The 27,602-nt window shown below is 51.3% G+C and overlaps 2 protein-coding genes across 7 annotated transcripts in view; both read right to left on the minus strand.

Annotated features, from left to right (window-relative positions):
• The window catches only part of AMN (amnion associated transmembrane protein), a 145,178-nt gene that overhangs the window by 37,769 nt on the left and 79,807 nt on the right, over positions 1-27,602 (minus strand). The gene's annotated exons all lie outside the window — the stretch shown is intronic.
• Positions 1-27,602, minus strand: part of TRAF3 (TNF receptor associated factor 3) — a 128,671-nt gene that overhangs the window by 21,250 nt on the left and 79,819 nt on the right. For 4 of the 6 annotated variants that reach the window (XM_066343945.1, XM_066343942.1, XM_066343946.1 and 1 more), the window contains 5 exons: positions 14,426-14,687; positions 12,218-12,269; positions 9,208-9,312; positions 7,054-7,221; positions 1,161-1,241 (listed from right to left, as the gene is read on the minus strand). In XM_066343945.1, coding sequence (XP_066200042.1) covers positions 1,161-1,241; positions 7,054-7,221; positions 9,208-9,312; positions 12,218-12,269; positions 14,426-14,670 — 651 coding nt within the window. In that variant the 5' untranslated portion in view covers positions 14,671-14,687. Of the gene's footprint in view, positions 1-1,160; positions 1,242-7,053; positions 7,222-9,207; positions 9,313-12,217; positions 12,270-14,425; positions 14,688-15,476; positions 15,591-27,602 lie in introns of all 6 variants that reach the window. The other 2 variants (XM_066343943.1, XM_066343947.1) reach the window with 1 other exon arrangement.

Below are 27,602 nucleotides of genomic sequence, written 5' to 3' on the forward strand. Positions count from 1 at the left end.
TACAGGTGCTTTGGAACAGAGACAAGGATAATCTATGCACTGATGATACCTTTTCACCAGAAACCTGAGATAAATGCAGGCTTAAAGATTTTTTTTTTAAAATAAAAATAACACAGAGGCAAAATGGGAGGCAGCTTTTGTCCCTAATTCACGTAGCCCTAAGTGAGTAAAAATTCAGGACACTGTATAAAACCCTGAAAACTGTTTTAACCGTATATTGACCCTTTGTATGTTCATTTGAACTGAGAGAAAGAATCGACATGCGTCTCCCGGCTACTCTGAGAGGCACCTTTGGGGACCAGGGACCAGCTGCCAGGCAAGACGCTGCCCTTGCCCGGTAGTCCATTTGTGCGAGAATGCCCCTCGAGTGACAGTGGCTGTTGGGATCCTCCCTGCACCCTGCGTCTCTCACTGAGTGGGGACATGAGACTGAACCCCCCCACACCTGCTACCCAGCAGTAAGATTCCAGGCGGCTGAAGAGGCCCATGTGGGTGGACTCCCCAGACCGGAGCACCAAGACTACGGGGACACGCACGTGTCCGCGGGAGCCATGACGGCCCCTCCAATGGCCACCAAGGGGGCTCCAGGTCAGGACTGGATGCAGCATGAAGAATCCCTGGAATTTCCCCCTCTGGACACATCCCACTCAAGTGAAGACCATGCAGACCCACCTGCCCACCCTGGAGGAAGCGCGGCCCCAGGTGCGTGGGCCGCACGGTCTCCTGCAAGCATGCCCTCTCCGCGGCCGGCAATGCGGCAGCCGCCGCCTCACTGTCTCGCTCCCCGCCCCGGACAGCCCAGCACAGCACAGCATGTGGAGCCAGAATGGTTCTGCAGCGTCTCTGAATTCATTTGTCTCCTCGAGATAATATCCAGTAATCCTAATTTTGCGGATTTAAAGCTCCCTTGAAAGCGTCCCCTTTGCTTGCACGGTAAGGTAACCCCACCTTCTCTACTCTGAACAGTGTTTTGTGCTGAACCCACTGCGTGGCAGCTTTTCGTTGCCCGCTTCTGAATCTCTGACTTCCCGGAATGGCACGAGGTTCCCCGCCCTGCAGTCACGACAGTGCAGAAACCTCAGTGTCGGCTGTTAAAAGGGAAGAGCGGCCACCTAAGTAAGGCCCACTCTCCCTGACCACCGGGCCCGCCACGCCCTTACCTCGCTCCTCAGGAGGGTCTGGACTCTGCACTTATGGGGGCAGGACACCACCACACAGGGACACTCAGTGTCTTCATGTTTCTGGTGGAGGAAAAGAAAGTGTCATTAACGCTGAGCCACAGAGATCCCTCATGTCCCCCCACGAGGATCCAAGGGAAGTGCTCTGCTCCCTGTCACTGCCCCGGAGTCACGACCGCCCACGGCAGATATCCGGGGAAGTCCCGACACCGAGAGTCTGGGTGCCGGACGCGGAGGCATCCCTGACGACTGACTCGGACCGGCCGAGCGAGTGCCGACCCTGTGGGGGCAGCGTCCCCTCAGCAGCGACCCACGTAGAGGCAAGGGGGGGCAAGGGCCAGCCGCAGGTCTGGCTTCAGTGGGTTGGAGAAGACAGGTTTCTGTCTGGTCTCTCGGTTTGGGGTCGGGAAATGCTTCTCAGGTGCCCGAAACAGTGAGACCTCCTGGGTGTTTAAATCGCTGCCCTGAGATCTCGAGATTCTCCACAGCGCGTGGAAAACGGGTCAATTCTGCTTCGAGGCCTCTTGGCGTGGCGCAGATCTCCACCTCACAGGGCCCAGGTGGTGGCAGCTAGCTACTCCACGCCTTGCCGCCGGCCTCATCACAGGCACCTGTCTGTAAGTGAAGGGCGGGCAGAGCACACTGGACAGGTGACAGGGCCGAGGACACACGCAGGCTCGGCAAGGCCTCTGTGCGGGGACAGCTCGGCACGGGATTTCAGATTCTCTCCAGGCCTCTGGTCAGGCTGCCACTAAGCGGCACGAGGACCTGGGGGCCGAGGACCAGGGTGGCCCACACCAGTGAGCGAGGACACCCTTCCTCCCTGGGGGGGCCAGGGCCAGGCCCCACACTGCGGGTTTGCAGCGCAGATGTGACCGGCCCCCAGCACACGCTGCCCTGCTCCTGGGCCGGGTCCCAGGGCCCCCGAGGGTGAGTCCCTGAATACTCAGGGCTCGTGAGAATGCACCTGACCACCGGGCCTCCCCCATGGGGTATCAGCTTTGGCTTTCCACCCTGCCTGCCTATGCTCAGAACCCCGAGTTCCTGGTGCCGGAGTCACCCTGAGCTCCTGGTCCCTTTGTCCTTCAGTGGGGAGCCTGGGGCAGACAACTCAGCCTGCTGCCCCTACCCCCAAAGGCCAAAGCCGGGAGGTGAATTGGTCCTGGGCTTGCAAAGCTCACACAGCAAATGCTCTGCTCTCCCACCTCCCTCACCAGGCCAGCCAGGCACAAGACAATCACCCTGGAGAGGGTAAGGGCGGGCAGGGAGGGCCCTGAGGAGGAAGTAAGGGTCAGGGGCAGTGTTCTGGGAGGGTGGGGGAGAATGGTGGGAGGGGAGGGAAGGGGAGAGGAGGGGGGGCGACCAATCAACATCTGTGTACATGCGTCTCTGCAGATCTGTGTGTGGATACCAGCACGAGACTTGTACACGCAAGCTTTGCTCGGTATCAAAGGTATAGGCACTTTAAATAGGATTAGATATTGCCAAACTGCCTCCTACGGCCCCCACGCACATGTTCCCATCACCTGAGTGTGCAAGCCCCTGCCCGTGCCAATCTCTGACCACCTGGCAGGTCAAAAAGGCAACGAATGTGGTTTACAATTTTTTTTTATATGAGAGACAGAGAGAGGGACAGATAAGGACAGACAGACAAGAAGGGAGAGAGATAAGAAGCATCAATTCTTCGCTGAGACACCTAAGTTGTTCAGTGATTGCTTCTCATATGTGCCTTTACCAGGTGGCTCCAGCAGAGCAAGTGACCCCTGCTCAAGCCAGTGACCTTGGGCTCAAGCTAGAGACCCCATGCTCAAGCTAGCGACCTTGGGGTTTCGAACCTGAGTCCTCTGCATCCCAGTTCAACATGCTATACACTGTGTCACCGCCTGGTCAGGCTGTAATTCTTTAATAGTGTGTGGTTACGCATGTTTTTGATTATTAATTACTTCTATTGCTTGTGACCTGACTTCCCATGGGTTTTGCTGAGTGTAGTGGGTTGAGCAATGATTCCCCCCAATTCACGTCCACCAGGAACCCCTTACGTGATGTCATTTGGGACTAGTAACTGGTTAAGGTGAGGCTGCCCTGGATCAGGGTGGGTCTTCAGTTCCAATGACCAGGGTCCATCTGTGAGGAGAGGACACACAGCAGGAAGACAGCCACGCGAATGTGGAGGCAGAGGCTGCAGGGAGGCGGCTGCCTGTGCGCCCCGTGGCGCCCCACCCGAGGCCGGGAGGGTGAGGAAGGGTTCCTCTCGGAGCCTCCGGAGTGTGGGGTTTTAAACTCTGGCCTCCGCAACGGTGAGAGAACGCGTCCCTGTTGTTATAAGCCACCAACTTTGCAGTCCCTTCTTACAGAAGCCAAAGGAGAATACACCCATTAAAACACTCCTCTACTGGGGTGTAAGAAAGTGAGGACTAATGAAATTAGTCCGCAAAATTACAGGTAACTTTGATATGCACACAAAGCAGACGGAACACACGTGTGAGCCACAAGCAGGACCAGTGGCGACCCCCCAGGGGCCAGACCTGAGCCGACAGCCTCCATCTACCTGTCTGCTCCTGTCCCGTCTCCCCTCTCCCCCTGCCCAGGAGTAACCCCTGGAGCCACAAACCTGAACTGTGTGTCTATTCCCTTCACTAAAAAAAAAAAAAGTAAAAGTTTCATAGTACATGTACTTGTGCCAGACAAAATACCCGTGTTCTGACTGCCTCTGCAATTTGCCAGCACGGAACCCTCCCCTCGGGGTCGCTGCAGCCCGGCGCCCGTCAGGCTCGCCAGCTAGTCCGTGTGCGCACTCTACCATCAAATGGGGTCTTTATACTGCCAGCTCTTCACAACGAACAGGACCGCTTAGAGACCGGTCTCCGGTCATTTCTAGACTAGATGTAAAATTTTGCTGTCCTACGTCGATCAACGTGAGGACGTTAACAGCAAAGTGTAAACACAGATAAGAGGGAAGAACCTCTCTCACGTGCAACGTGGCGGTCAGAGTGTCTGTGCTTTTATGGATCGACATTTCATCCGCACTGAATGTGTGGACTCGACACAAAACATGGGAAAGTGCGGGAGAAGGGGAGAAGGTGGGGTGGGCCAGGGTGCGGGTCTGTCTACACAGACGGCTGCTCTCTGTAAACGTAGACACTCAGGGCCTCCGAGGGCGAGACTCAGTACCCGAGTTGAAAGAATCAAGACGTGGGAACCAAATCACAGCAGGACGGGACAGGAGGCCCAGGGGCATCAAGGGGGCTTCAACCGCCTGCTCGCATCAAGGGCCCGCGTACGATCACGGGCCCTGACCCACGTGACGTGCCTTAACATGTGCTGGAGTGTCAACAGCACTGAAACGGTTAAAAACAGTTTTCGTGACAAGAATGCACGCAGTAAGCTTTTCAGGAATCTCATATTGACACAGCTCCGGCCCCAGACGTGCTCGTTCTCATTTTGTGCCTCTGCACCTGACATCTGCCTCTCATCCCTGTGCAGCCGACAAACTGAATGGAGTCAAATGCTGCCTGCAGCCGGCCCCTCCTCGTGGTGCTTTATTCCCATCGCAGCCGCAGAGCCTCCGCCACCAGGTGGGGAGGTGAGCACAGACCCAGTTCCCAGCGCACACAAACGCCTCATGAAGCCGGACACTGCGTTATCTTAAAACCGGTCTCTCATCACAGCCTCCTCTGAGCTCACAGTTCACTTTCACATGGTATTTAACTGATATGCCCTACAATTCTTTCTCAAATGAAAATTAATTACTGGATTCTATTCTGCAAATAAAGGCAATTTATTCTGCAAACAGAGGTAACTGATTCTTGCAAGGAGCAACATGCACGCCTGAGAGCAGCACACTAACATGTGCCAGGCCAGGAGTATCGCCCGTTCGGCACCTGTCTCACTCACCTGACCTTAATTACTAAAAAAATTATTCAGCTGTGACAAATATTACTGCTCTTCTCCAAAAGAAGACACCATACTTGAAGTTCCTAACAACTGGAAACTACTCTGGAGTCACAGAGGAAAATGATTTCACAACGGAAGCAAATCATGGGCATGAGAAAGTCATATAAAGCTAGGTAAACATGAAGCCAATACTAAAAAGCACATCTTATTTTAAACTGAAAAACAAAAACCTTTCCTAAACTCTGGTCAAGAAGTGCTTCAGGGGCCCTGGCCGATGAGCTCAGTCGGTCAGAGCGTGTCCCTCATACGTGGAAGCTGTGGGTCTGTTCCCTGGTCAGGGCACACATGGGAAGCAACCAAGTGCACAAGGTGGAACAACAAATGAATGCTTCTCTCTCCCTCCTTCCCTCTCTCTGTCTCTATACAATAAATTTTTAAAGAAGTGCTTCAGAACACCCACCAGGAGTCCGACCATGGCCCTCACACCACGCCACACTTCCCTGCCTCCTCCCACCAGGTGGCCCCGTCAGTCACCGCCCTGAGTGTCCGGAAGGCAAACCCCAGCCCGTCCCTGTGCGGCCTCCTAGCCCCGTTCCCCCATTCTCCCAACCCCTGACTCTGGCTGCGCCCCTGCTGGACAGCCTCCCTCTGAGCAGTCTGCGCGAGCACTCCCAGCAGTCATTCTCAGCATCCCTGTGTGTCTCGGGATTTCAGCTCCTGCCCTGACTTCTGCTCTCCACTGGCCCGTCTGTCTGTGGCTGCAAGGACCACACACTAAAATGGCCCTGTATCCCAGACCACGCCCCTCCCCCCAGCAAGCTCGCCATCCTCCACGAATGCCCCCTTGGTTGGCCACACTGGTTCATCCAGCTCCTCTGGTTACAGACGCTGGATGTCACCTTACCTCGTCCTGCACATCTGAGCCATCAGCTAATCAAGCCACTGGTTCTGCCTGCACAATACCCCAGAAGCCCTCCCTCTGCCTGCTCTCCTTGTCCAGGCTGGCACCATGCCTCCCACCCCACACTCCATCCCCTCCCCTCCACACCTGCCAGAGAAGTGCAGGAAACGAGGAACCTGGACAGTGCCCCCTCCCCACCCCACAGCGCTGCTCCAAGTCTGCCGCCCCCCCCCCCGTCAGCCTCCTGTCTCCTCCGTACCTCAACTTTGTTCTCTGTTCCTAAACTCCTCCTGCCAGTCAATACCAGCTCAGAGCCTGCGTGTCCCTCACTGTTCCCTCTGCCCGGAGACATCGGCCACTGACCATGCGGAGGCCAGCTCCGATCACCTGCTCCCGGTCACGGTCCCTCCCCACCAGAAGGGGAGTGAACCACGAAACCCTCAGCTCCTGGAACCATGTCTGGCACATGGCAGGTACTTAATGAATTACTTGTTCAAAAAATGGACCCATGTTGAGGGTTACCACACCACTGACTGTTTTTAAAGTCTGCCTCCACCCTCAGCATCTCTCTTTCTCTTTAATTTATAGGGAGGGGGGTCTGACTCTTAACACGTGCACGGTATTGTACCACAGCAAAGTAATTGAGGGATAGGAAAAAAAAGATGAATTCTCATCTCTCTGCAGGGCAGACAGCGCCCTTCAATACTGCAGGATAGGTCACCCGTGGGAGTGGGGGGCATCGCAGAGCCGTAAGAAATGGATCAACCTAACAAGGATTTGGGGCCATTCCCCTGGAACAAGTGAAAAAAAAAATCTACCTTTTTCTGACTAATTAGCCTTCATTTTTTTTTAGCACCCCAAATAACAGTCAACCAAGGCAGTGAAAATGTTAACTACATACATGAAAATGGGTATAACACAATTAAAGCTTAACTCTGTGAAATAAGTCAGGTGGAAACTGCTATTCACTCCCATCCGTTCTCTTGATTCCCACTGGAACGGCTGTTTAGAAGCCGCCGTCCTGTGGACAAATCGCACCCGGGTCTAGTGGACGGTGGGGGAGACACGGCAATACCGCACCTGCAGCGTGATCATGGGGACCTGGCTCTTGCAGTGGCTGCACGTGGCCTCCCGGTATTTGCAAGCCTTTTCCACGTGGTCCCGCAGGTCTTTCCGCAAGACCCTTTCTTTGCAGTCAGCACGCACACATGACAGTTCTTCAAACTGGCAGTCATTCTTCAAGTGCACCTGCAAGACAACTCAAAGATTTTAATCGACAAAAAATAAATTCAGTCAGGAACACCGGATTTCAGCCTCTATGCAATCAAATCCTATAGAAATGTTCCTCTTTCTTTTTCTCTCTCTCTCTTATTCAGGGAGAGGTGGGGAGACAGAGACAGACTCCCGCATGAGCCCCAACTGGGATCCACCCAGCAAGCCCACCAGGGGGCGATGCTCTGCCCATCTGGGCCCTTGCTCTGTTGCTCAGCAACCAAGCTCTTCTTAGCATGTGAGGAAGAAGCCATGCAGCCATCCTCCGCACCCGAGGCCAACTCACTCCAATCGATCCATAGCTACAGGAGGGGTAGAAAGAGAGAAGTGAGAGGGGGAGGGGTGGAGAAGCAGATTAGGTGCTTCTCCTGTGTGCCCTGGCCAGAATCGAACCCAGGACTTCCTCACACTGGGCCAAGGCTCTATCACTGAGCCAACCAGCCAAGGCTTAGACCAATTTTTCACAGAGAAGACTAACAAATGTATTAAGATGGCCCTGGCCAGTTGATGCCAGGTCAAGGGTGCGGAGGATGGCTCCATGGCCTCCGCCTCAGGCACTAGAATGGCCCTGGTTACAGCAGAGCATCGGCCCCTGGTGGGCATGCCGGGTGGATCCCAGCGGGCGCATGCGGGAGTCTGTCTCTTTGCCTCCCCACTTCTCATTTCAGAAAAATTAAAACATAAAAACCCAAACCGTATCAAGAGACTGAGTTTCATACCCTATTTGGTGGTCACAGAAACCATATATTGCTTTGAAGAATTAAACCAAGGCCTCTTTCTAGAAAAATAAATGGTTATCTGCTAAGGACTTTGTTTTATTCTAATTCAAATATCCTTTCAGGATACAATGATACTAATAAAAAAAATACCCAGAATAATATGGAATTTCAAGGTAAGAAAAAATAATTTAAAAAAGAGGTTTTAACAAACCTTCCAAAATTAAACTTGAATTCAGATTTCTTTCTATTCTAAATAAGGTGGGAGTTGTTTAAAAACCAGTTGAGGCCCTGGCTGGTTGGCTCAGCGGTGGAGCGTCGGCCTGGCGTGCAGGGGACCCGGGTTCGATTCCCAGCCAGGGCACACGGGAGAAGCGCTCATCTGCTTCTCCACCCCCACCCCCTCCTTCCTCTCTGTCTCTCTCTTCCCCTCCCGCAGCCAAGGCTCCATTGGAGCAGGGATGGCCCGGGCGCTGGGGATGGCTCCTTGGCCTCTGCCCCAGGCGCTAGAGTGGCTCTGGTCGCGGCGGAGCAACGCCCCGGAGGGGCAGAGCATCGCCCCGTGGTGGGCAGAGCGTCGCCCCTGGTGGGCGTGCCGGGTGGATCCCGGTCGGGCGCATGCGGGAGTCTGTCTGACTGTCTCTCCCCGTTTCCAGCTTCAGAAAAAAAAAACACAAAAAAAAAACCAGTTGAAGGCCCTGGCTGGTTGGCTCAGTGGTAGAGCGTCGGCCTGGCGTGCAGGAGTCCTGGGTTCGATTCCCGGCCAGGGCACACAGGAGAAACACTCATCTGCTTCTCCACCCTTCCCCCTCTCCTTCCTCTCTGTCTCTCTCTTCCCCTCCTGCAGCCGAGGCTCCATTGGAGCAAAGTTGGCCTGGGCGCTGAGGATGACTCCATGGCCTCCACCTCAGACGCTAGAATGGCTCTGGTTGCAACAGAGCGAAGCCCCAGATGGGCAGAGCATCGCCCCATGGTGGGCATGCGGGTGGATCCTGGTCAGGTGCATGTGGGAGTCTGACTGCCTTGTCTCCAACTTCAGAAAAATACAAAAAAAAAAACCAAAACCAGTTGAGAATTCAGCTAATGATGTCACAAAAAGAACATTTCATGCCTAAGTGGCTTTGCCTGCTCTCACATTTGGTTGTGTTTAGACAGATTAACGCCCACAGGGTCCTTGAGCGCTGCAGCCTACTGACCAGGGATGCTCGTTTCGTACGTGAGAAGCCACCGCACCCCCGATACTGACCAGCAGATGCCCCAATGTCAGCTGCTCTGCGCAGCCTCGAGCCTCATTCCTGCAGTAGATCTGAAGGGCCAGGATCTCTCTCTTGCAGCAATTATCCTTAAACACCTGAAATAAAAAGAGAGTTACTTTGCAGGGTTAGTATTTCTTAATCTCCACATGCTGCTCCTTTCGGACAATGCGAATCCACTTTAGAAAAACCATGAAAGCATCTCTTAAGTGGACCTCAGAAAGCGTGAAGGACCATCTTAATTTCTAACATCTCTAAGTAGGAAGAAAGAAGCTGCCCTCTCACTGAGACACAATTTCAACAAGTCGACCTCAACCCTCGCCTTTCAATAGACAGGCCAGGCGAAAACAAGGGACACTCTACAAGATCACTGAGGGGCTCCCGACATTTCCATTCACTCCCGACAGGCTCTCCGGGGGGGCACACCAGGACTGAGGTCACTTCCAGGAGCTGGCACTGCGCACCTGGGTCATGGGACAGAGGCAGAGCCCGTCGGGCCCGGGGCTTCTTAGCTGCCTGCAGAGAAAGGACTGCGGAGGGTCACACTTCGCAGGCTGCTAAAGAACACCGATTTTGGTTCCTTCTCTCACAACTCACTTTTTTACCAAAAAAAAAAAATAGGGCCTGCTATTTTTTTTTAAAAGTCTTTTTAAATATATACTGCAAGTAAAGACTAAGTTTGATCCAACAATGAAAATGTTTCCCCTTTCCACATGAAAACCCTCCTCTCTTCAATTTTATTTCCCCTGTAGGAAGCAGGTCCGCTCACTCTCTCTAACCACGCAGTCCCTTCTGCTAACACTGTGATGGGGGAACAGACAGACAGGGGTCCAGGATCCCTTTCTCAGCTCCACAGGCAGAGAAATAGAATCGACACCTGTGAAGAGTTAAAAATAAACTAATTTGGAGTCAAATCTAATCTTTTCCAAACATAACATTTTTAAAAGGTCAATCATTTAAGGCAGGGGCAGTCAACCTTTTTATACCTACCACCCACTTTTGTATCTCTGTTAGTAGTAAAATTTTCTAACCGCCCACCGGTTCCCCAGTCATGGTGATTTATAAAGTAGGGAAGTAACTTTACTTTATAAAATTTATAAACCAGAGTTACAGCAAGTTAAAGCATATAATCATAATTACTTAGCAAGTACTTTATGTCGAATTTTCGCTGTTTGGTAGAATAAATCTTTATAAAACAACTTACTATAGTTAAATCTATCTTTTTATTTATACTTTGGTTGCTCCGCTACCACCCACCATGAAAGCTGGAACGCCCACTAGGGGGCGGTAGGGACCAGGTTGACTACCACTGGTTTAAGGTATGAAAATCAATAGAACTTTTTTAAATTTTGTTTTTAGATTTTACTTATTGATTTTAGAGAGAGGAAAGAGAGAGATAAAGAAAAAAGCAAGGGGAAGGGAGGAGTGGGAAGCACCAACTCACAGTTGCTTCTTGTATGTCCCTTGACCGGGCAAGACCGGGGTCTCAAACCAGCAGCCTCAGCGTTTCAGGTCAACGCCTTATCCACTGTGCCACCACAGGCCAGGCCAGGCCAGGCCAAAACAGGTATTTTTAACTGGTAAGAAGTAGGCTTCCTTTTTGTATCTGACTTTGTCACTTCAGTTTAATTTTACAGATAAAAACATACATGGAAAACATCAGAACGACGGCAGCACAGCACTGAGAGCCGAGACAGAGCTAGGACAGTGACCTTGACTGGGCCATAATCCAGCTGAGGGTCTGAGGGCCTCAGTGCCTGCCCATCACCAGGGACCTGGCCTCGGTCTCCCAGGGCCCAAGGTCCTCTCGAGGACCCAGGCATCAGTCATCTCGTTTATAAAACTAGGACTTTTTCTTCTGCTATCCATGCCACTGAAAAATAGGAATAATGCTGAGTAATGAAATGAGGACACTAAAAGGCCACCTTAGCCTGCTGCTGTGACCCTCAGTCACATGCTGAGATGTATGTTAACAAGGTAACAGGTTAGTGACTAGGTTAAGACAAGAGATAGAGCTGAGCGATTTATTTTTCTTAAAAACAATCCCTCCCCTGTTACCAATCCCAGTTTTCAGAAGCAGGCAAATGCTTAGAAAGAAAAAGCAGATGGACATCTGGCCAGTCTCGTTATTAAACCACGCCAGGCAGAGGCCCCCAGATGCCGGGTCCTGCAGCCCCGGGCGCCCGCTGCCACAGCCGCAGACCTCCGTGCCCTGGGCTGCAGACCTAGTCTGCAAAGTGCTTCAGACAGGGAGGCTCCAGGGCAAGCCTTTTATTGTAAAATTCAATGACCTGCATTTAAAAGAACTGTTAGGTTCATTAATCAAAACATCAGGACCACAGATTTTTATTGATATTTTAAGTACTTCAGTGAGTCGTGTCAAATGGCAAGTGAGCCTGGGAGGGCGAGTGGGTGGCCCCTGCACTCCGACAGGTGCCCCTGGGACACTGGTGAGCTCTCCTGGCACAGTCACGTGGGGAGGGGAGGGGCTGACATCTCACACATGTAAACTGGGGGCAGGGGCTGGAGGACAGCACACGCCCACTCCCTGCTCTACCCCTCTGGGGTCTCAGGAAGCCACCGCTCCCACGACAGGTGAGGAGAGGCTTGAGGGTAAAGCAGCTCATGGAGGGCACACCGGCCCTGTGTGTCCAGGTGTGTACACACCAGTTCCTGACTCAACCTGCTGCCCCGACTGTCACACTGAGATAAACTGGGAGCCCCAGGGCACTGTGTGCCCACTACCCAGCTTCAAACACATGGCACACAATTCACAGAAAAACCGAGATGCCTGGCCTGTGGTGGCGCAGTGGATAGAGCTTTGACCTGGAACGTTGAGGTCGCCGGTTCGAAGCCCTGGGCTTGCCTGGTCAAGGTATATACGACAAGTAATCGATGAACAAATAACGTGAAGGAGCTATGAGTTACTTCCCACTCCCCCTTCTCACCTCTCTCTGTAAGACCAACAAATAAAATATATTACAAAAGAAAAACCAAGAATACCTTATCTTTAACGATGCTCTCTTGACACGCAGTGCACTTGGGGCTTGAGGAGCTGAGGGGAGACACACACACGTCAGAGCGCAGGCACCCCCTCCGACCCGGCGCAGGCCCCTCCCACCCGGCACGGGCCCTCCCACCCAGCGCGGGCCCTCTGACCCGGCGGCCCACAGGCGCAGGAAGCGCGCTAGCCACCAGGGCTTTGGGACTTTGGGACGCCAGGGCGAGTGTGGTTGAAATGTGAATCCACAGGAAAAAGGGGCAAAGACGTGTTCAGTGGAAATTTTTCATCAGGAAGCTGAGCAGACTAGCCAGGTCAGTCCCATTGGAAAGCCCCTCTCAGTTAAAAGTGAAATTTCACTTCAGAAACCAAAACCAGCTGGGGGGGGGGGGGGGCTCTTCAGCGTGAGCATCTGGGGCATCAGCAGCCAGGCGTGCTCCACGGTGCTCTACCCACCACGCAGTGAGAGGCAGAGCCGCTGCGGGATTTAACGACCTAGTCTCCCAAGCCCCCGTCACCCCTAAACTCAGGACGTGAGCCAAAGCTGCCCTCTCCTGGACTTCCTGTGCCTGGAAACCACCTCCTAGTGTCCAGCCAGCATGGATGCCGGGCGTGCTGGTGGCGGAGGCGTGGGGGGGAGGTGGCGGTGTGTGCCGGGCCATGGGCACAGGAGAGCCAGGGGCTGAGGGGGTGGAGAGGAACGTGTCTCAAAATACCAACTTGTTCATTTAGGTGACACCAATTTAACATGGAGCTTGTGCTAAACGTGTTTGTTCATCACATTTAAAATCTTTTAAAATCATACCTCTCCACATCCTTACACCCCCGAGGCTGAGCAGCACCCAGGTGGGAGGCAGATACCTGCAGACCATGGAGCAGGAGGAGGGGGAGGGGTAGAAGCAGGAGGAGGGACAGGGGCAGGAGGAGGGGGAGGGGCAGGAGGAAGGGGAGGGGCAGGAGCGGGAGGAGGGGCAGGAGGAGGGACAGGGGCAGGAGCAGGAGCAGGAGGAGGGGCAGGGGCAGGGGCAGGAGAAGGGGCAGGGGTAGGAGCAGGGGCAGGAGCAGGAGGGGCAGAAGGAGGGGCAGGGGTAGGAGGAGGGACAGGGGTAGGGGCAGGGGCAGGAATGGGGGAGGGGCAGGAGGAGGGGCAGGGGCAGGAGGAGGGGCAGGGGCAGGAGCAGGAGCAGGAGGAGGGGCAGGGGCAGGAGCGGGAGGAGATGCAGGGGCAGGAAGGACAGGCCGGAACAGGGACAGCCAGCTCACCACCTGCTGGCGGGTCCCCGAGCTACAATCAGGTGCCAAGCTTAGGAAACTCAGGTGCTTGGAGTCCACTCAAGAGTGACTCTACCCTAGCCCCACGCTCCGGGAGCTGGGTGCACTGTTTGGGACCAGTGGACAGGACCACAGCTGGAAGTGCCCAGAGGAGGGTGACAGGAGGCAGGCCAGCAGCTGGGCTCGGTGGTGAGTCAGGTGAGGAGGGGACACCTTCCCAGGCCCCTGTGCCCTCATGGAGACAGAACATGAGTGTACCCTGCTGTAACCCTTGGCCTGCGGTGAAGACCGCTTCCTGGCCAGTGTTACCTGCTGAGACCTCCCATCCCTCTACAGCAGCATTGATGCTCAGTGACCAGCGCTCCATGGGCTCGGTATGTGCTCCACTCATGCCTGCTGGGCCGGCGCTCACACTGGACTCCCACTCGGGTCAGGGGCATGTCTGGTCTTCCTGCAGACCCTGACCTCTTCCACCCTGACTCCAGAGCACGCACCCTTGAAGGGTTCCTGTCGTTTGCTGACAGGTGCCTCTCCCCCAAGAAACCATAAGCTCCTCGAGCAAAACTCAGCAACATGCACGAGGGACACCAGAGATGGAGCCCCAGGGACAGGGGACCCCAGGGACAGATGACCCAGGGAGAAGGGACCCCAGGGACAGGAGACACCAGAGACAGGGGACTCTAAGGATGGACAGAGTGGCCATGGCCTTCAAGAGACTTTAGAGGAGGTCCTTGGGGGAGGAGAAGACAAGTCTGCAGGACAGGGCTGGGCGGTCCAGGCCACAGTCACAGAGGCCCTACGTGACTCACTCATCTGGGTTTCTCAGAGCTCAGACCGTCGGCCCACTCCCGAGAAGGCGAATGCGCAGACATGCGGGGGCGGGGGAGCAGACGTGCGGGGGCGGGGCAGCAGACGTGCGGGGGCGGGGCAGCACCCACCTCAGCACGGCGGCCATGCAGCTGTCACAGAAGCGGTGCCCGCACTCGGTCTGCTTCGGGTTGCACAGTACCAGCCGGCACTTCTCGCACTTGTACTTGTCCTCCACCGTCTTCACGAACCGCTCCTTGTAACCTCCTTGCTCGGGGACCAGCACCGACGTCCCAGAACTGCGGTCGGGGTGCAGCTTGAGGGGTGGGTTGGTCTGCAGTGAGCCGGAAGGATCCATCTTTTTACTTGACTCCATTTTAAGAAAGAGGAATTCTGCCAGGAAAGAACAATCAGTAAACAAAGCGCTATCCCGTCATCCCGCACGAGGCAACAAACATGGCGTCGGGAAAGCCGCCTGCCCAAGAGACCAGCTCTCTTTCGGTTTTAAGTGAGATTGCAGAGCGCACAGTGGGCACACTTGGGTTAGTTTTATGTTTTCTTTTCTTAGGTGAGAGGAGAGAAGATAGTGAGACAGACTCCTGCATGCACCCTGACCAGGATCCACCCAGCAACCCCATCTGGGCCGATGCTTGAGTACCAAGCTATTTTTAGCACCCGAGGCCAACATCCAGACCAGCTGAGCTGTGCTTGGTGCCCAGAGCCAATGCTTGAACCAATCAAGCCACTGGCTACAGGAGGGGAAAAGGGAGACAAAAGGGACAGTAGGAGAAGAGAGGCAGATGGTCGCTTCTCCTGTGTGCCCTGACCAGGAATCAAACCAGAGACGTCCATATGCTAGGCCAACACTCTATCCACTGAGCCACTGGCCAGGGCCCACACTTGGGTTAGTTTTAATAAAATGGAATACTACAGTGAGAGTGTGAAACTTCTTGCAAAGCCTATTTGAAAAACCAAAAGTTTTAGAAATGGCCTCAAACAGCCAGCAAGCCTTGGCTCACTAACCAGAGCCCGTTCACTAAGACGCTGAGGAGGAAGGTACCCAGTGCTCACTTTGGCTGTCAGAGAACAGGATGAGGAAGGTGCAACCTGCTCGCCCCTCTCCCCACTGGGCACCTGCATCCAAATGTGCTAGATGCTTCCCTCCTGGGACACACTCCCCACCTGATTCTCAAGGAGCCCGGCCTGGCCAGCTGCCCTCGGCCCTGTCAGCGCTGCTCCGTGGCGTGGCCCACCTTCTAGGACCGCAGCCTTATTTATCGTCCACCGTTTCTCTCCCTGTGGGAGAAGGATCCCTGATGACATGGTGAGGATCTGTTTGGTCGACTGAAAAACCCCAGGTCGGTCCCTAAAGCGGTGCGTGGTGGGTAGAAGGTACTCGATAAAAGGTGAGTTCCGAGCCCCTCGACCACACTGCATTTCTGTGAGAGAGCCGACTCTTTGGGGAAAAGAAAATGCCAGCTTTCACGTCTGACCTGAGAGCTTCACACCTGGAGAACCCACACTTAGACTGAAGCTACCTACCACCTCGGTTTAGTCTTCTGTCCCAGAGCTTAGGAAGCTGTGTGTTCAATGAAAAGTTTTTAATGAGAAACATTTGCTTCTTCAGAGGTGAATTCCTATGTCAAGTATGAGAGATGACCAGCATACGAGCGAATGACAAATCCTGTGTCCCTCCCTACAGCACGTCCGACTCTGTGAGGCAGTGAGGAGTGCAGCGCGGGAGCCTCAGCTGTGCAGCCGACTGAGGCCAGGGGCCAGCTGCAGAGGGCACGAGGCAGAGAGGCCAGGGGCCAGCTGCAGAGGGCACGAGGCAGAGAGGCCAGGGGCCAGCTGCAGAGGGCACGAGGCAGAGAGGCCAGGGGCCAGCTGCAGAGGGCACGAGGCACAGAGGCCAGGGGCCAGCTGCAGAGGGCACGAGGCAGAGAGGCCAGGGGCCAGCTGCAGAGGGCACGAGGCAGAGAGGCCAGGGGCCAGCTGCAGAGGGCACGAGGCACAGAGGCCAGGGGCCAGCTGCAGAGGGCACGAGGCAGAGAGGCCAGGGGCCAGCTGCAGAGGGCACGAGGCAGAGAGGCCAGGGGCCAGCTGCAGAGGGCACGAGGCAGAGAGGCCAGGGGCCAGCTGCAGAGGGCACGAGGCACAGAGGCGGCCCCCTCAGAGCCCTGTCCGAGGCCCGCTCAGCAGGACTCGCTCTCGGCATGGCCCCTAGGGCCTCTCACAAGCCCTCCCCAGCGTCCCCTGTGTCCTGCCCTGTGCATGGCCAAGGACACACCGGGCCACTTCACCTCACGAGTCACAGCGGGGAAAGGACCAAGAGAAAACTGCCCTAACAGGCAGGGCCACAGAGACCGAGAGCTGAGCACGGGGCCCGAGGCTGCAGGAGGTGGGGTGTCTGCGGGTGGGTGTGGGGGCTTCTCGCTGGGTAACATCGTGTTCTGGAACTCAGCGGTGGGGATCTCGCACTACTCTGGAACTAAAAGCCACCAGAACATGTACTTTAAACCAGTGTTTTTCAACCGCTAATCTGAGGACCAGTCTGTCAGAATCTCATGCCAGTCCACGAAAGAGTTAACCACCCTGATGCTGTATGAAGACTACAGAGATGGGTCTGCAGGCCCGCAGCTGAAAACCACTGCTTTCAACTGTTCTAAGTGACTCCACTGAGTTTGGTTAATTTGTGACATTAATCTAGAGCATCGCATACTCCATTTTTTTTAGAGATTTTATTTTTTGATTTTACAGAGAGGACAGAGAGAAGAGGGGAGCAGGAAGCATCAACTCATAGTAGTTGCTTCTCACATGTGCCTGGTCAACCAGGCAAGCCCAGGGTTTTGAACCAGCGACCTCAGCGTTCAAGGTAGATACTTTATCCACTGTGCCACGGCAGGTCAGGCTAGAGTGTCATATTCTTTAACATGTAAGACTCTGAAACAGAAACAGCACGTGCCTGATGCAGGAGTCTGAACTCTGATTTACAGCAGTACACGTTCTTGGGGGGAACAACCAGGACACGAGGGGTGAAGGGAAAACTAAGCTCCTTCCCTGAGGCGGCCAGACCATGGGAACCACATCTTCTTTCACACGAGAAGCAGACATAGCCCCTTATTCCCACCCTGTTTCCAGGCCTCCCTGAGAGATCCTGGGTAGACCATCTGCAATTCTGCAGCATGGGACACAGAGAGGCCAGGTCCTCTGGCCAGTGGAGGTCAGAGAGCCTGAAGAGGACTGGGCTGTTTCCTCAGCCAGAGCCTTTCTTCAAAACGCCCCTTCTCACAATTAGGTGAGAAAAAGAAATAAAAGGCATCCAGACTGGAAAGGAAGAAGTAGAACTATTTTTATGTTCTGAGGACATATATAGATAGAACACATTAAGAAATAAACCAAGCCTGACCAGGTGGTGGCGCAGTGGATAGAGCGTCGGACTGGGATGCGGAGGACCCGGGTTCGAGACCCGAGGTTGCCAACTTGTGCACAGGCTCATCTGGTTAGAGCAAAAACTCACCACCTTGGACCCAAGGTCGCTGGCTCGAGCAAGGGGTTACTCAGTCTGCTGTAGCCCCACGGTCAAGGCACATATGAGAAAGCATTCAATGAACAACTAAAGTGTCGCAATGCGCAACGAAAAACTGATGATTGATGCTTCTCATTTCTCCGTTCCTGTCTGTCTGTCCTGTCTATCCCTCTCACTGACTCTCTGTCTCTGTAAATAAATAAATAAATAATCTTTAAAAAAAAAAAAAAAAAAGAAATAAACCAAGCCTGACCAGGTGGTGGCGCAGTGGACAGAGCACCAGCCTGGAATGCAGAGGACCCAGGTTCAAAACTCTGAAGTTGCCAGCTTGAGTGAAGATTCTTCCAGCTTGAGCACGGACTCACAAGCCTGAGTGTGGAGTTGCTGAAACCTAAGGTCGGCCTGACCTGTGGTGGCGCAGTGGATAAAGCGTCGACCTGGAAATGCTGAGGTCGCCGGTTCGAAACCCTGGGCTTGCCTGGTCAAGGCACATATGGGAGTTGATGCTTCCAGCTCCTCCCCCCTTCTTTCTGTCTCTCTCTCCTCTCTCTCCCTCTCTGTCTCTTTCTCTCCCTCTCTCTCTCCTCTCTAAAAATGAATAAAAAAAATTAAAAAAAGATCTTATTTAAAAAAAAAAAAAAAAAAGAAACCTAAGGTCGCTGGCTTGAGCAAGGGGTCACTCGCTCTGCTGGAGCCCGCCTACCCCCCCATCAAGGCACATATGAGAAAGTAATCAATGAACAACTATGGTGCCACAATGAAAAATTAATGCTTCTCATCTCTCTCCCTTCCTGTCTGTCCCTCTGTCTCTCTCTCTTGCTAAAAATAAATAAATAACCCAAAATCTAATTGAACTAATTAATAGACTTGTTTTGCTAAGCTGCAGGATATAAGGTCAATATGTAAAAATCAACTATAGTTCTATACACTACAACAAATAATCCAAAAATGATATCCTGGCTTTGATCCCCAGTCAGGGCACACGAGAGAAGCAACCATCTGCTGCTTTCTCCCCCCACTCCCCTCTCCTGCAGCCAGTGGCTCAGTTGATTCAAGTGTCATCCCCAGGCGCTGGGGATAGCTCAGTTGGTCCGAGCATGTCAAACCCAGGTGTTAAAAATAGCTCAATTGATTCAAGCATCAGCCCTAGACTGGGGTTGCTGGATGGATCCAGGTTGGGGCACATGCGGGAGTCTGTCTGTCTATCTCCCCTCCTCTCACTTGAAAAAATAAAAAGACCAAATACAAAGTCATGCAAGGGAGAAACCACTGAGTGAATATGCTTCAGTTTCCCTCCCACTGATGTAACAGGGAGATTAAAAACCTCAAGATCACCAAAAAAAATAAAATTTCTATTTGCAGGACCAAGTTTCCAATAGTAACAAGGGAGGGCAAGGTTTCCCCTATAGCGTCCTGCACGCAACCAGGCAAACAATGACAGTCAACAAAACTAAGATTGCATTTTTATATTATTTACCCTTGTGAGCCACCTTGAATTCCTTCTGAAATCAGGTAGGGCGTACATAAATTAGGCAAACTCAAAATTGGTCACAATGTTAAGAACAGACTAGTGAGCAAAGTCAACAAAAATGGTGTTGAGAAGTCCCGGGTTCGATTCCCGGCCAGGGCACACAGGAGAAGCGCCCATCTGCTTCTCCGCCCCTCCCCCTCTCCTTCCTCTCTGTCTCACTCTTCCCCTCCCGCAGACACGGCTCCACTGGAGCAAAGTTGGAACGGGCGCTGGGGATGGCTCCATGGCCTCTGCCTCAGACGCTAGAATGGCTCTGGTTGCAACAGAGCAACAGTCCAGATGGGCGGAGCATCGCCCCCCTGGTGGGCATGCCAGGTGGATCCTGGTCGGGCGCACGTGGGAGTCTGTCTGACTGCCTCCCTGTTTCTAACTTTGGGGAAAAAAATAATGGCGTTAAGTAAGGAAATCCAAAAGTCCACCCTTCAATAAAGAGCAAGAATAAACCAGTGGCAAAGCCTGTCAGAAACAACTTTTTTGGAACTCTTAAAAACTAGCCAAAAGCTTGCAGGAATCAGAGGAACACTTAAACAAGAGAAATGATCTAATCTTGCTAAGAACGGTGAGCTCAGTGGCATCTGACCTCAGCCTCGCCCAGCACCTAGGAGGCAGCGGCAGGGAAGAACCGCCCTCGACCTCACTCAGGCACCTGGTGTGGCAGGTATGCAGAGCAGAAGAGACCTCACCTGCAAAGAATGCTGCCGGTTTGTTCTGACCTATCGGGGCTCTCTAAGAGACTGCTCAAAAGGTGTGCCCTTCCTTCACACAACTCAGAACTCCCTCAGTGCCGAGGGGGCTGCTGGGGGCAGGGGGGGGCTCACGGACCCCATTTACAAGCAAAAGCATTGGTCCTGCTGCCTGGGGAGTCAGTGAGAGCTCGGGCAGGCAGCGGACCACGTGAGGGCTGAGAAGGAAAGCTGGGAGACAGGCTCTGAAGAGCTCGGGCATATTCCCGGGGATCTAGGAGGCCACACCAACGCCCGGGCTGTGTGTGCATGCTCAGGAGAGACCTGAAAAGGCCCAAAGCTCTCGCCTCTGGCTGACCTTCCGGTTCTGCACAAACAGGAAGTGACGGCTATGGTAGGGTAGTCAACTGAAAAGAATGGGAGATAATTCTGGTTCCAGGCACTTGAGGAAATCTCTTGCCCAGTCACTAGCTGACCACTACACTAAGGGAACCGACTTCAGCAACCATATATGATAAAGAATAAAAACTTGACAAAATTCACTCAAAGAATCCATCACACAGACAACTGTAACAAGTGCTAACGACACATCCTAAAGGGGGAGAGTCTCATCTGCAGATCAGCCACATTAGAATATTCAAAATATCCAAATGTCAATAAAAACTTATAAGGCATGCAAACAACAAAGGACGTATGACCCATACCCAGTGCAACTTACAAAGACTTTAAATCAGCTATTTTGCATATGTCCAAAGAACTAAAAAAAAAACCATAAAATATGTCACATAAAATAGAGGGTATATTAAGAAGATAAAATTTTATAGGCCCTGACTGGTTGGCTCAGTGGCAGAGCGTTGGCCCAGCCTGAGGAAATCCCGGGTTCAATTTCCAGCCAGGGCACACAGGAGAAGCGCCCATCTGCTTCTCCACCCCTCCCCCTCTCCTTCCTCTCTGTCTCTCTCTTCCCCTCCCACAGCCAAGGCTCCATGGGAGCAAAGTTGGCCTGGATGCTGAGGACGGCTCCATGGCCTCTGTCTCAGGCACTAGAATGGCTCTGGTTGCGACAGAGCAACGCCCCAGATGGGCAGAGCATCGCCCCGTTTGGCATGCCGGGTGGATCCTGGTTGGGTGCATGCAGGAGTCTTGTCTACTGCTCCTGGCTCCTCACTTCAGAAAAATTAAAAAAAAAAATTTTAAAGATAAGATTTTAAAAGAAATCAAATACAAAAGCTGGAGTTAAAAAAAAGTACAATAACAGAAATGAAAAACTCACTATAGGGACTCAACAGCAGAGCTGAGCAGGTGGAAAAAAGAATTAGAGAACCTGAAGATAGGTCCATGGAGATCTGAAGATAAGTCCATTGAGTGTATCCAGTATAAGTAATGAAAGAAAAAAATACTAAAGAAAAAATGAACCCTGGCTGGAGACTCAGCTGGTTGCAGCCCGTGAGCCACATGTGGCTCTCTGGCCCCTTGAATGTGGCTCTTCCACAAAATACCACATGCAGGCGCTACCTCAATAAGGAATTATCTACCTATATAGTTTAAGTTTAAAAAATCTGGCTCTCAAAAGAAATTTCAGTCATAGTACTGTTGATATTTGGCTCTGTTGACTAGTGAGTTTGCCGACTACTGATTAGAGCATCATCCTCATACACCAAGGTTGCAAATTTAATCTCTGGTCAGGACACAAACAAGAATCAGCCAATGAGTATGTAAATTGAAACACAAAGTTGATGCTTCTCTTTCTCTTTCCCTTCTCTCTCTCAAATCAATAAATTAAAAAGTTAAATAATAAAAAACAAAAGAACAGTGTCAGAAACCTGTGGGGCATCATTAGTCATACAACAGGGGCAGTCAACCTTTTTATACCTACCGCCCACTTTTGAATCTCTGTTAGTAGTAAAATTTTCTAACCGCCCATCGGTTCCACAGTCATGGTGATTTATAAAGTAGGGAAGTAACTTTACTTTATAAAATTTATAAAGCAGAGTTACAGCAAGTTAAAGCATATAATAACAATTACTTACCAAGTACTTTATATCGGATTTTTGCTAAGTTTGGCAGAATAAATTTTTTATTTTATTTATTCATTTTTAGAGAAGAGAGAGAGAGACAGAGAGAGAGAGAAGGGGGGAGGAGCTGGAAGCATCAACTCCCATATGTGCCTTGACCAGGTAAGCCCAGGGTTTCGAACTGGCGACCTCAGCATTTCCAGGTCGACGCTTTATCCACTGCGCCACCACAGGTCAGGTCTGGCAGAATAAATCTTTATAGAACAACTTACTATAGTTAAATCTATCTTTTTTTTTTGTATTTTTTTTGTATTTTTCTGAAGCTGGAAACGGGGAGAGACAGTCAGACAGACTCCCGCATGCGCCCGATCGGGATTCACCCAGCATGCCCACCAGGGGGTGATGCTCTGCCCACCAGGGGGCGATGCTCTGCCCCTCTGGGGCGCCACTCTGTTGTGACCAGAGCCACTCTAGCGCCTGGGGCAGAGGCCAAGGAGCCATCCCCAGCGCCTGGGCCATCTTTGCTCCAATGGAGCCTCAGCTGTGGGAGGGGAAGAGAGAGACAGAGAGGAAGGAGAGGGGGAGGAGTGGAGAAGCAGATGGGCGCTTCTCCTGTGTGCCCTGGCTGGGAATCGAACCCGGGACTTCTGCACGCCAGGCCGACGCTCTACCACTGAGCCAACTGGCCAGGGCTTAAATCTATCTTTTTATTTATACTTTGGTTGCTCCACTACCGCCCACTATGAAAGCTGGAACACCCACTAGTGGGCAGTAGGGACCAGGTTGACTACTACTGGTCATACAACATATATATAAATATTATGAGAATCCCTCAACAGACTCCATTTGGGCTAAACTCCAAGGGACCCCATGCTAGTACACACTGTAATTGAACTGATGAAAGAGAATTTTGAAAGCAGCAAGAGAGAAGCAACTCCTCACATACAAAAATGTCTTCAGTAAGATCAACAGTTTATCTCTCATCAGGAACTGTGGAGGACAAAAGACAACTGGGATGACACATTCAACCAGAATCCTATATCCAACCAAACTATCCTTCAGAAATGGAGAGGCTTGACAAAACACTAGAAAACTGAATCCAACAGCCTATTAAAGTATTATACACTATGACCAAGTGGGATTTAGCCCAGAAAGGCCAGGTGGTTCAATACAAGAAAATCGGTTAATGTAATGCACTACTTCAAGAGAAGAAAGGGGAAAACCACGTGATCACCTCAACTGCCATAGAAAACGTGTCTGACAAAACCTATCACCCTTTCTGATAAAAACCCTCAAAAAACAGGAATAAATGGGAATTGTCTCAACATGATAAAAAAAATCCACGAAATGCTCAAACTTGTTTTTTATTCAGTGAGAGGAGGGGAGGTAGACAGACTCCCACATGCGCCCCTACAGGGATCCAACCGGCAAGCCCACTAGGGGGTGATGCTCTGCCCATCTGGGGCATTGCTCCATTACTCAGCAACCAAGCTCTTCTTAGTGCCTGAGGCAGAGGCCATGGAGCCATCCTCAGCACCTGGGCCAACTTGCTCCAATTGAGCCATGGAAACACCCACACTTAATGGTGAAAAACAGACCCCCCCCACTAAGATCAAAAAGAAGAAAGGGATGAATATTATCACTGCTATTTTTTTTTAAACTAATGGTTTTGTTTTTTTAAAGACTTTATTTATTCATTTTAGAGAGGAGAGAGAGAGAAGGGAGTAGCAGGAAGCTTCAACTCCCATATGTGCCTTGACCAGGCAAGCCCAGGGTTTTGAACCGGCAACCTCAGCATTCTAGGTCGACGCTTTATCCACTGTGTCACCACAGGCCAGGTTATCACTGCTATTTGACATTACACTGGAGGTGCTAGCCAGGATAATTAGGCAAGAAAAAGAATAAAAGGTATCTAAATCAGAACAGAAGAAATACAACTATCTCTCTTCACAGATGTCATGATCCTATGTATAGAAAATCCCAAAGAATTCACAAGGAAACAACTAGAGCAGGATACAAGACCAATACAGAAACATCACTGTGTCTCTCTTACCCAGCAATAAACATTATGAAAAATATTTTTTTAAAAATAATTCCATTTACAACAGCATCTAAAAGAATAAAATACCTAGGAATAAATTTAAGCAGAGGTGAAAGATTTGTTCACTGAAAACTACAAAATAATTGCTGAAAGTCAAAATAATAATAATAAGGCGATGATGGCAATGACAAGCTACAGGGCGTTTGTTTATTTCAAAACAAATCTATATACATGGATTGGAAGACTTAGTATCGTTACAAAGGCAATACTACTTGTGATGGTTAATTTTTTAAAAAGATTTTTATTTATTGATTTTACAGAAAAAGGAGGGGTGGGGAATGAGAAGTAGCTGCTTCACTCTACTTGTTGTTCACTGGTGGCTTCTCGCATGTGCCTTGACTGGGCAAGCCCAGGGTTTTGAACTGGTGACCTCAGAATTCCAGGTTGCTCTATCCACCGTGCCACCACAGGTCAGGCTATCATGGTTAATTTTATATGTCAACTTGACTAGGGCACGAGGTGCCTGGAGATTTGGCCAAACATTATTCTAGGGGTTTCTGTAAGGGTTTTGGATGAGACGAACGTTTAGATTGGTAGACTGAGCAAAGCAGACTGCCCTTTCCAGTGCAGAGGGGTCTCACTCCATCAGCCAAAGGTGGGGGTAGAACAAAAAAGCTGACCTGTCCCCAAGGAAGGATTCTTTCTGCCTGACTGCCTTCACACTGAGACATTGACATTTTCCTGCCTTTGGACTAGAACTGTCAGCTCGGCCTGGGTCCCAAGCCCGCCAGTCTCTGGACGGGAACAAAGTCATCTGCTCTCCTGGTTCACCAGCTTGCCAGCTCATCCTGCAGACCTCGGGAACTGCCCGCCACCACAGCTGCATGAGAGCCAATTCCTTATGGTCAATATCTCCTTCTACACACACACACACACACACACACACACACACACACACACACACACACACACACACACCCTGGTTCTGTTTCTCCGGAGCTCTCTGCAAAAACACTATGCAAAGTGACCTACATGAGCAACACAATCCCCACCAAAATTCCAACGCCCTTTCCTTTCCAGAAAGAAAAAATCTGATCTTCAAATGGATACGAATTGCAAGGGACCCCAAAAGGCCAAAATGATACTGAAAAAGAAAAACAGAATCTCTGGGACAACTTGGGTAACCACAGGCAGAAGAGTGAACCGGACCCCTACTTTACTCCATACATACACACAAACTAACGCAAAATGGACCAACAACTAAACGAGAAGAGCGAACACCATAAAACTCATAGAGAAACAAAGGGGTGTAAATCCTCATGACCTTGAATGGGGCAAAGGATTCTTAGATAAACATCAAAAGCACATTCAACAAATGAAACAGATAATTGGACTTCACCAAAACTGAAAACTGTTGTACATACAAAGACATTATCAAGAATGTGAAAAGATGGGCCCCGGCCAGGTGGTTCAGTGGACGCAGCACCGACCTGGTGTGCCAGCGGTTGCGAGAGAACTGAACACACATGTTTATACAAAGACTTGTACACGAAGGTTCACAGCAGCAATGTTCATTGACAGAAATCATTAACAATAATCGTCAATATACAGAAAGGATTCATAGCTCAAATACCCATCAAGAAATGACCAGATAACAAAATCTGGTGTATATACATACATACATACACACACACACAATGTACTATTATCTAGCCATAAAAAGGAATACAATACTAATGCATGCTACATCATAAATTAACCTTAAAAACATTATGCTATGTGATAAACGTCAGAGAGAAAAGGCCACATATTGTGTGATTTCATTTATATAAAATGTCTAGAACAGGCAAATCCAGAGAAACAGAAAGTACATTAGTGGTTGCGGGGGTTTGGGGGGGACAAGGAACAGTGACTTCCTGGAATAAAAATAAGTCTAAGGAACTCAGACACCCTAATCTCTCTTTTTCACACACTGCCTTATTGATAACCCTCTTTAGCAATCTCAGCAGAAAAATTATGATAGCAAAAACCACAACATTGAAACCAACTAACACATGACACAGTATGACTGGAACTAATCTGATACACTTCTGTTCATGTTTAGATCATTGTATGTATTTTAATGGAAAAATGGGAGAGGAGGGAAGATATCAGAAGGCAAGGGAAAAAATTAAGCTTGAGGAAATGTTTTCAATGAGCGTAGAGAAGTGACCGAAGGGCAACTGCCCACACGAGACGTGGACCACAGCACACGCCAGGGCGGACAGCGAGTGGATGCCTGCTCCAGTGGGACATGTGTCGACCCCAGGCTGGAACCACAGTGTCAACTCGAGCACAGTTACAACGCTCAGACCACCATCGAAGGCCCCAAACTCAAACCACTATGAAAAGGAAGTTCGTTGGTTCCTACTATAAATCTCTAAAACAATCGTAAAATTTAAATGCTAAAATTTTTCTAAAATATCTGTGATGGCGTTTCAAATCCACAACCTGATCATCCACACCAAGCTGTAGGTGGGCCAGGAGTTCCACGTGTGCCGCCACGCGGGCTGAATGCTGGGGGTGGGCAGTAAGCAAGCAAAGCGGCGTCTCTGGAACCTTCCAAAATGGGGCACTGGGGCAACTTCTGACTAGATTTCTTGATTTAAGTATAAACACCTTATTTCACCTGCCTGTACATGGATGTAAGACAGTTAAATTCGGCCCTGGCCGGTTAGCACAGCTGGTTACAGCGTTGTTCCGAATGGCCAACTTCGCGAATTCCACCCCGTCAGGGCACAGATGGGAAGTAACCAATGAATGCAGAGCTAAGTGGAGCAACAAATGAATGTGTCTCTCCATATCTCACTCTCTCTCAAAACAATCAATAATAATAATAATAACTTAAATTCTACTTTAATCGGAAAGTTTAGCTGTGACAATTACAGGTTAATGAAATTCTGTAATATTTATAGTAATGGTGGTGCTGGAAGAAAAGTTATGCAAACTCAGTCCAATGTATTAAAAAGGGTGCTGGGTGAGGCTGCAATTAGGGACTCGTGACTGATGTTTAACAGCCCGATTTGGGGAAGCAGCTCGGAGGTTACAACACCCAGAGTGGCTGCTGTACGAGCCTCCGCTTACGACATCAGGCTGGGCCAGCGGTGGAGCCCAGGGCCACGGCCAGTGCCTCCCGGTCCCATCTTCTATCAGCATCAAGTTTGGAAACAGGATGCTTGCTTCCACACACATGAAGAACAAGGTTCCGGCCCTGGCCGGTTGGCTCAGCGGTAGAGCGTCGGCCTGGCATGCGGGGGACCCGGGTTCAATTCCCGGCCAGGGCACATAGGAGAAGCGCCCATCTGCTTCTCCACCCCCTCCCCTCCTTCCTCTCTGTCTCTCTCTTCCCCTCCTGCAGCCAGGGCTCCATTGGAGCAAGGATGGCCCGGGCGCTGGGGATGGCTCCTTGGCCTCTACCCCAGGCGCTAGAGTGGCTCTGGTCGCGGCAGAGCGATGCCCCGGAGGGGCAG

Source organism: Saccopteryx leptura, chromosome 6 (assembly GCF_036850995.1).
Source record: "Saccopteryx leptura isolate mSacLep1 chromosome 6, mSacLep1_pri_phased_curated, whole genome shotgun sequence".
Taxonomy (NCBI): Eukaryota; Metazoa; Chordata; class Mammalia; order Chiroptera; family Emballonuridae; genus Saccopteryx; species Saccopteryx leptura.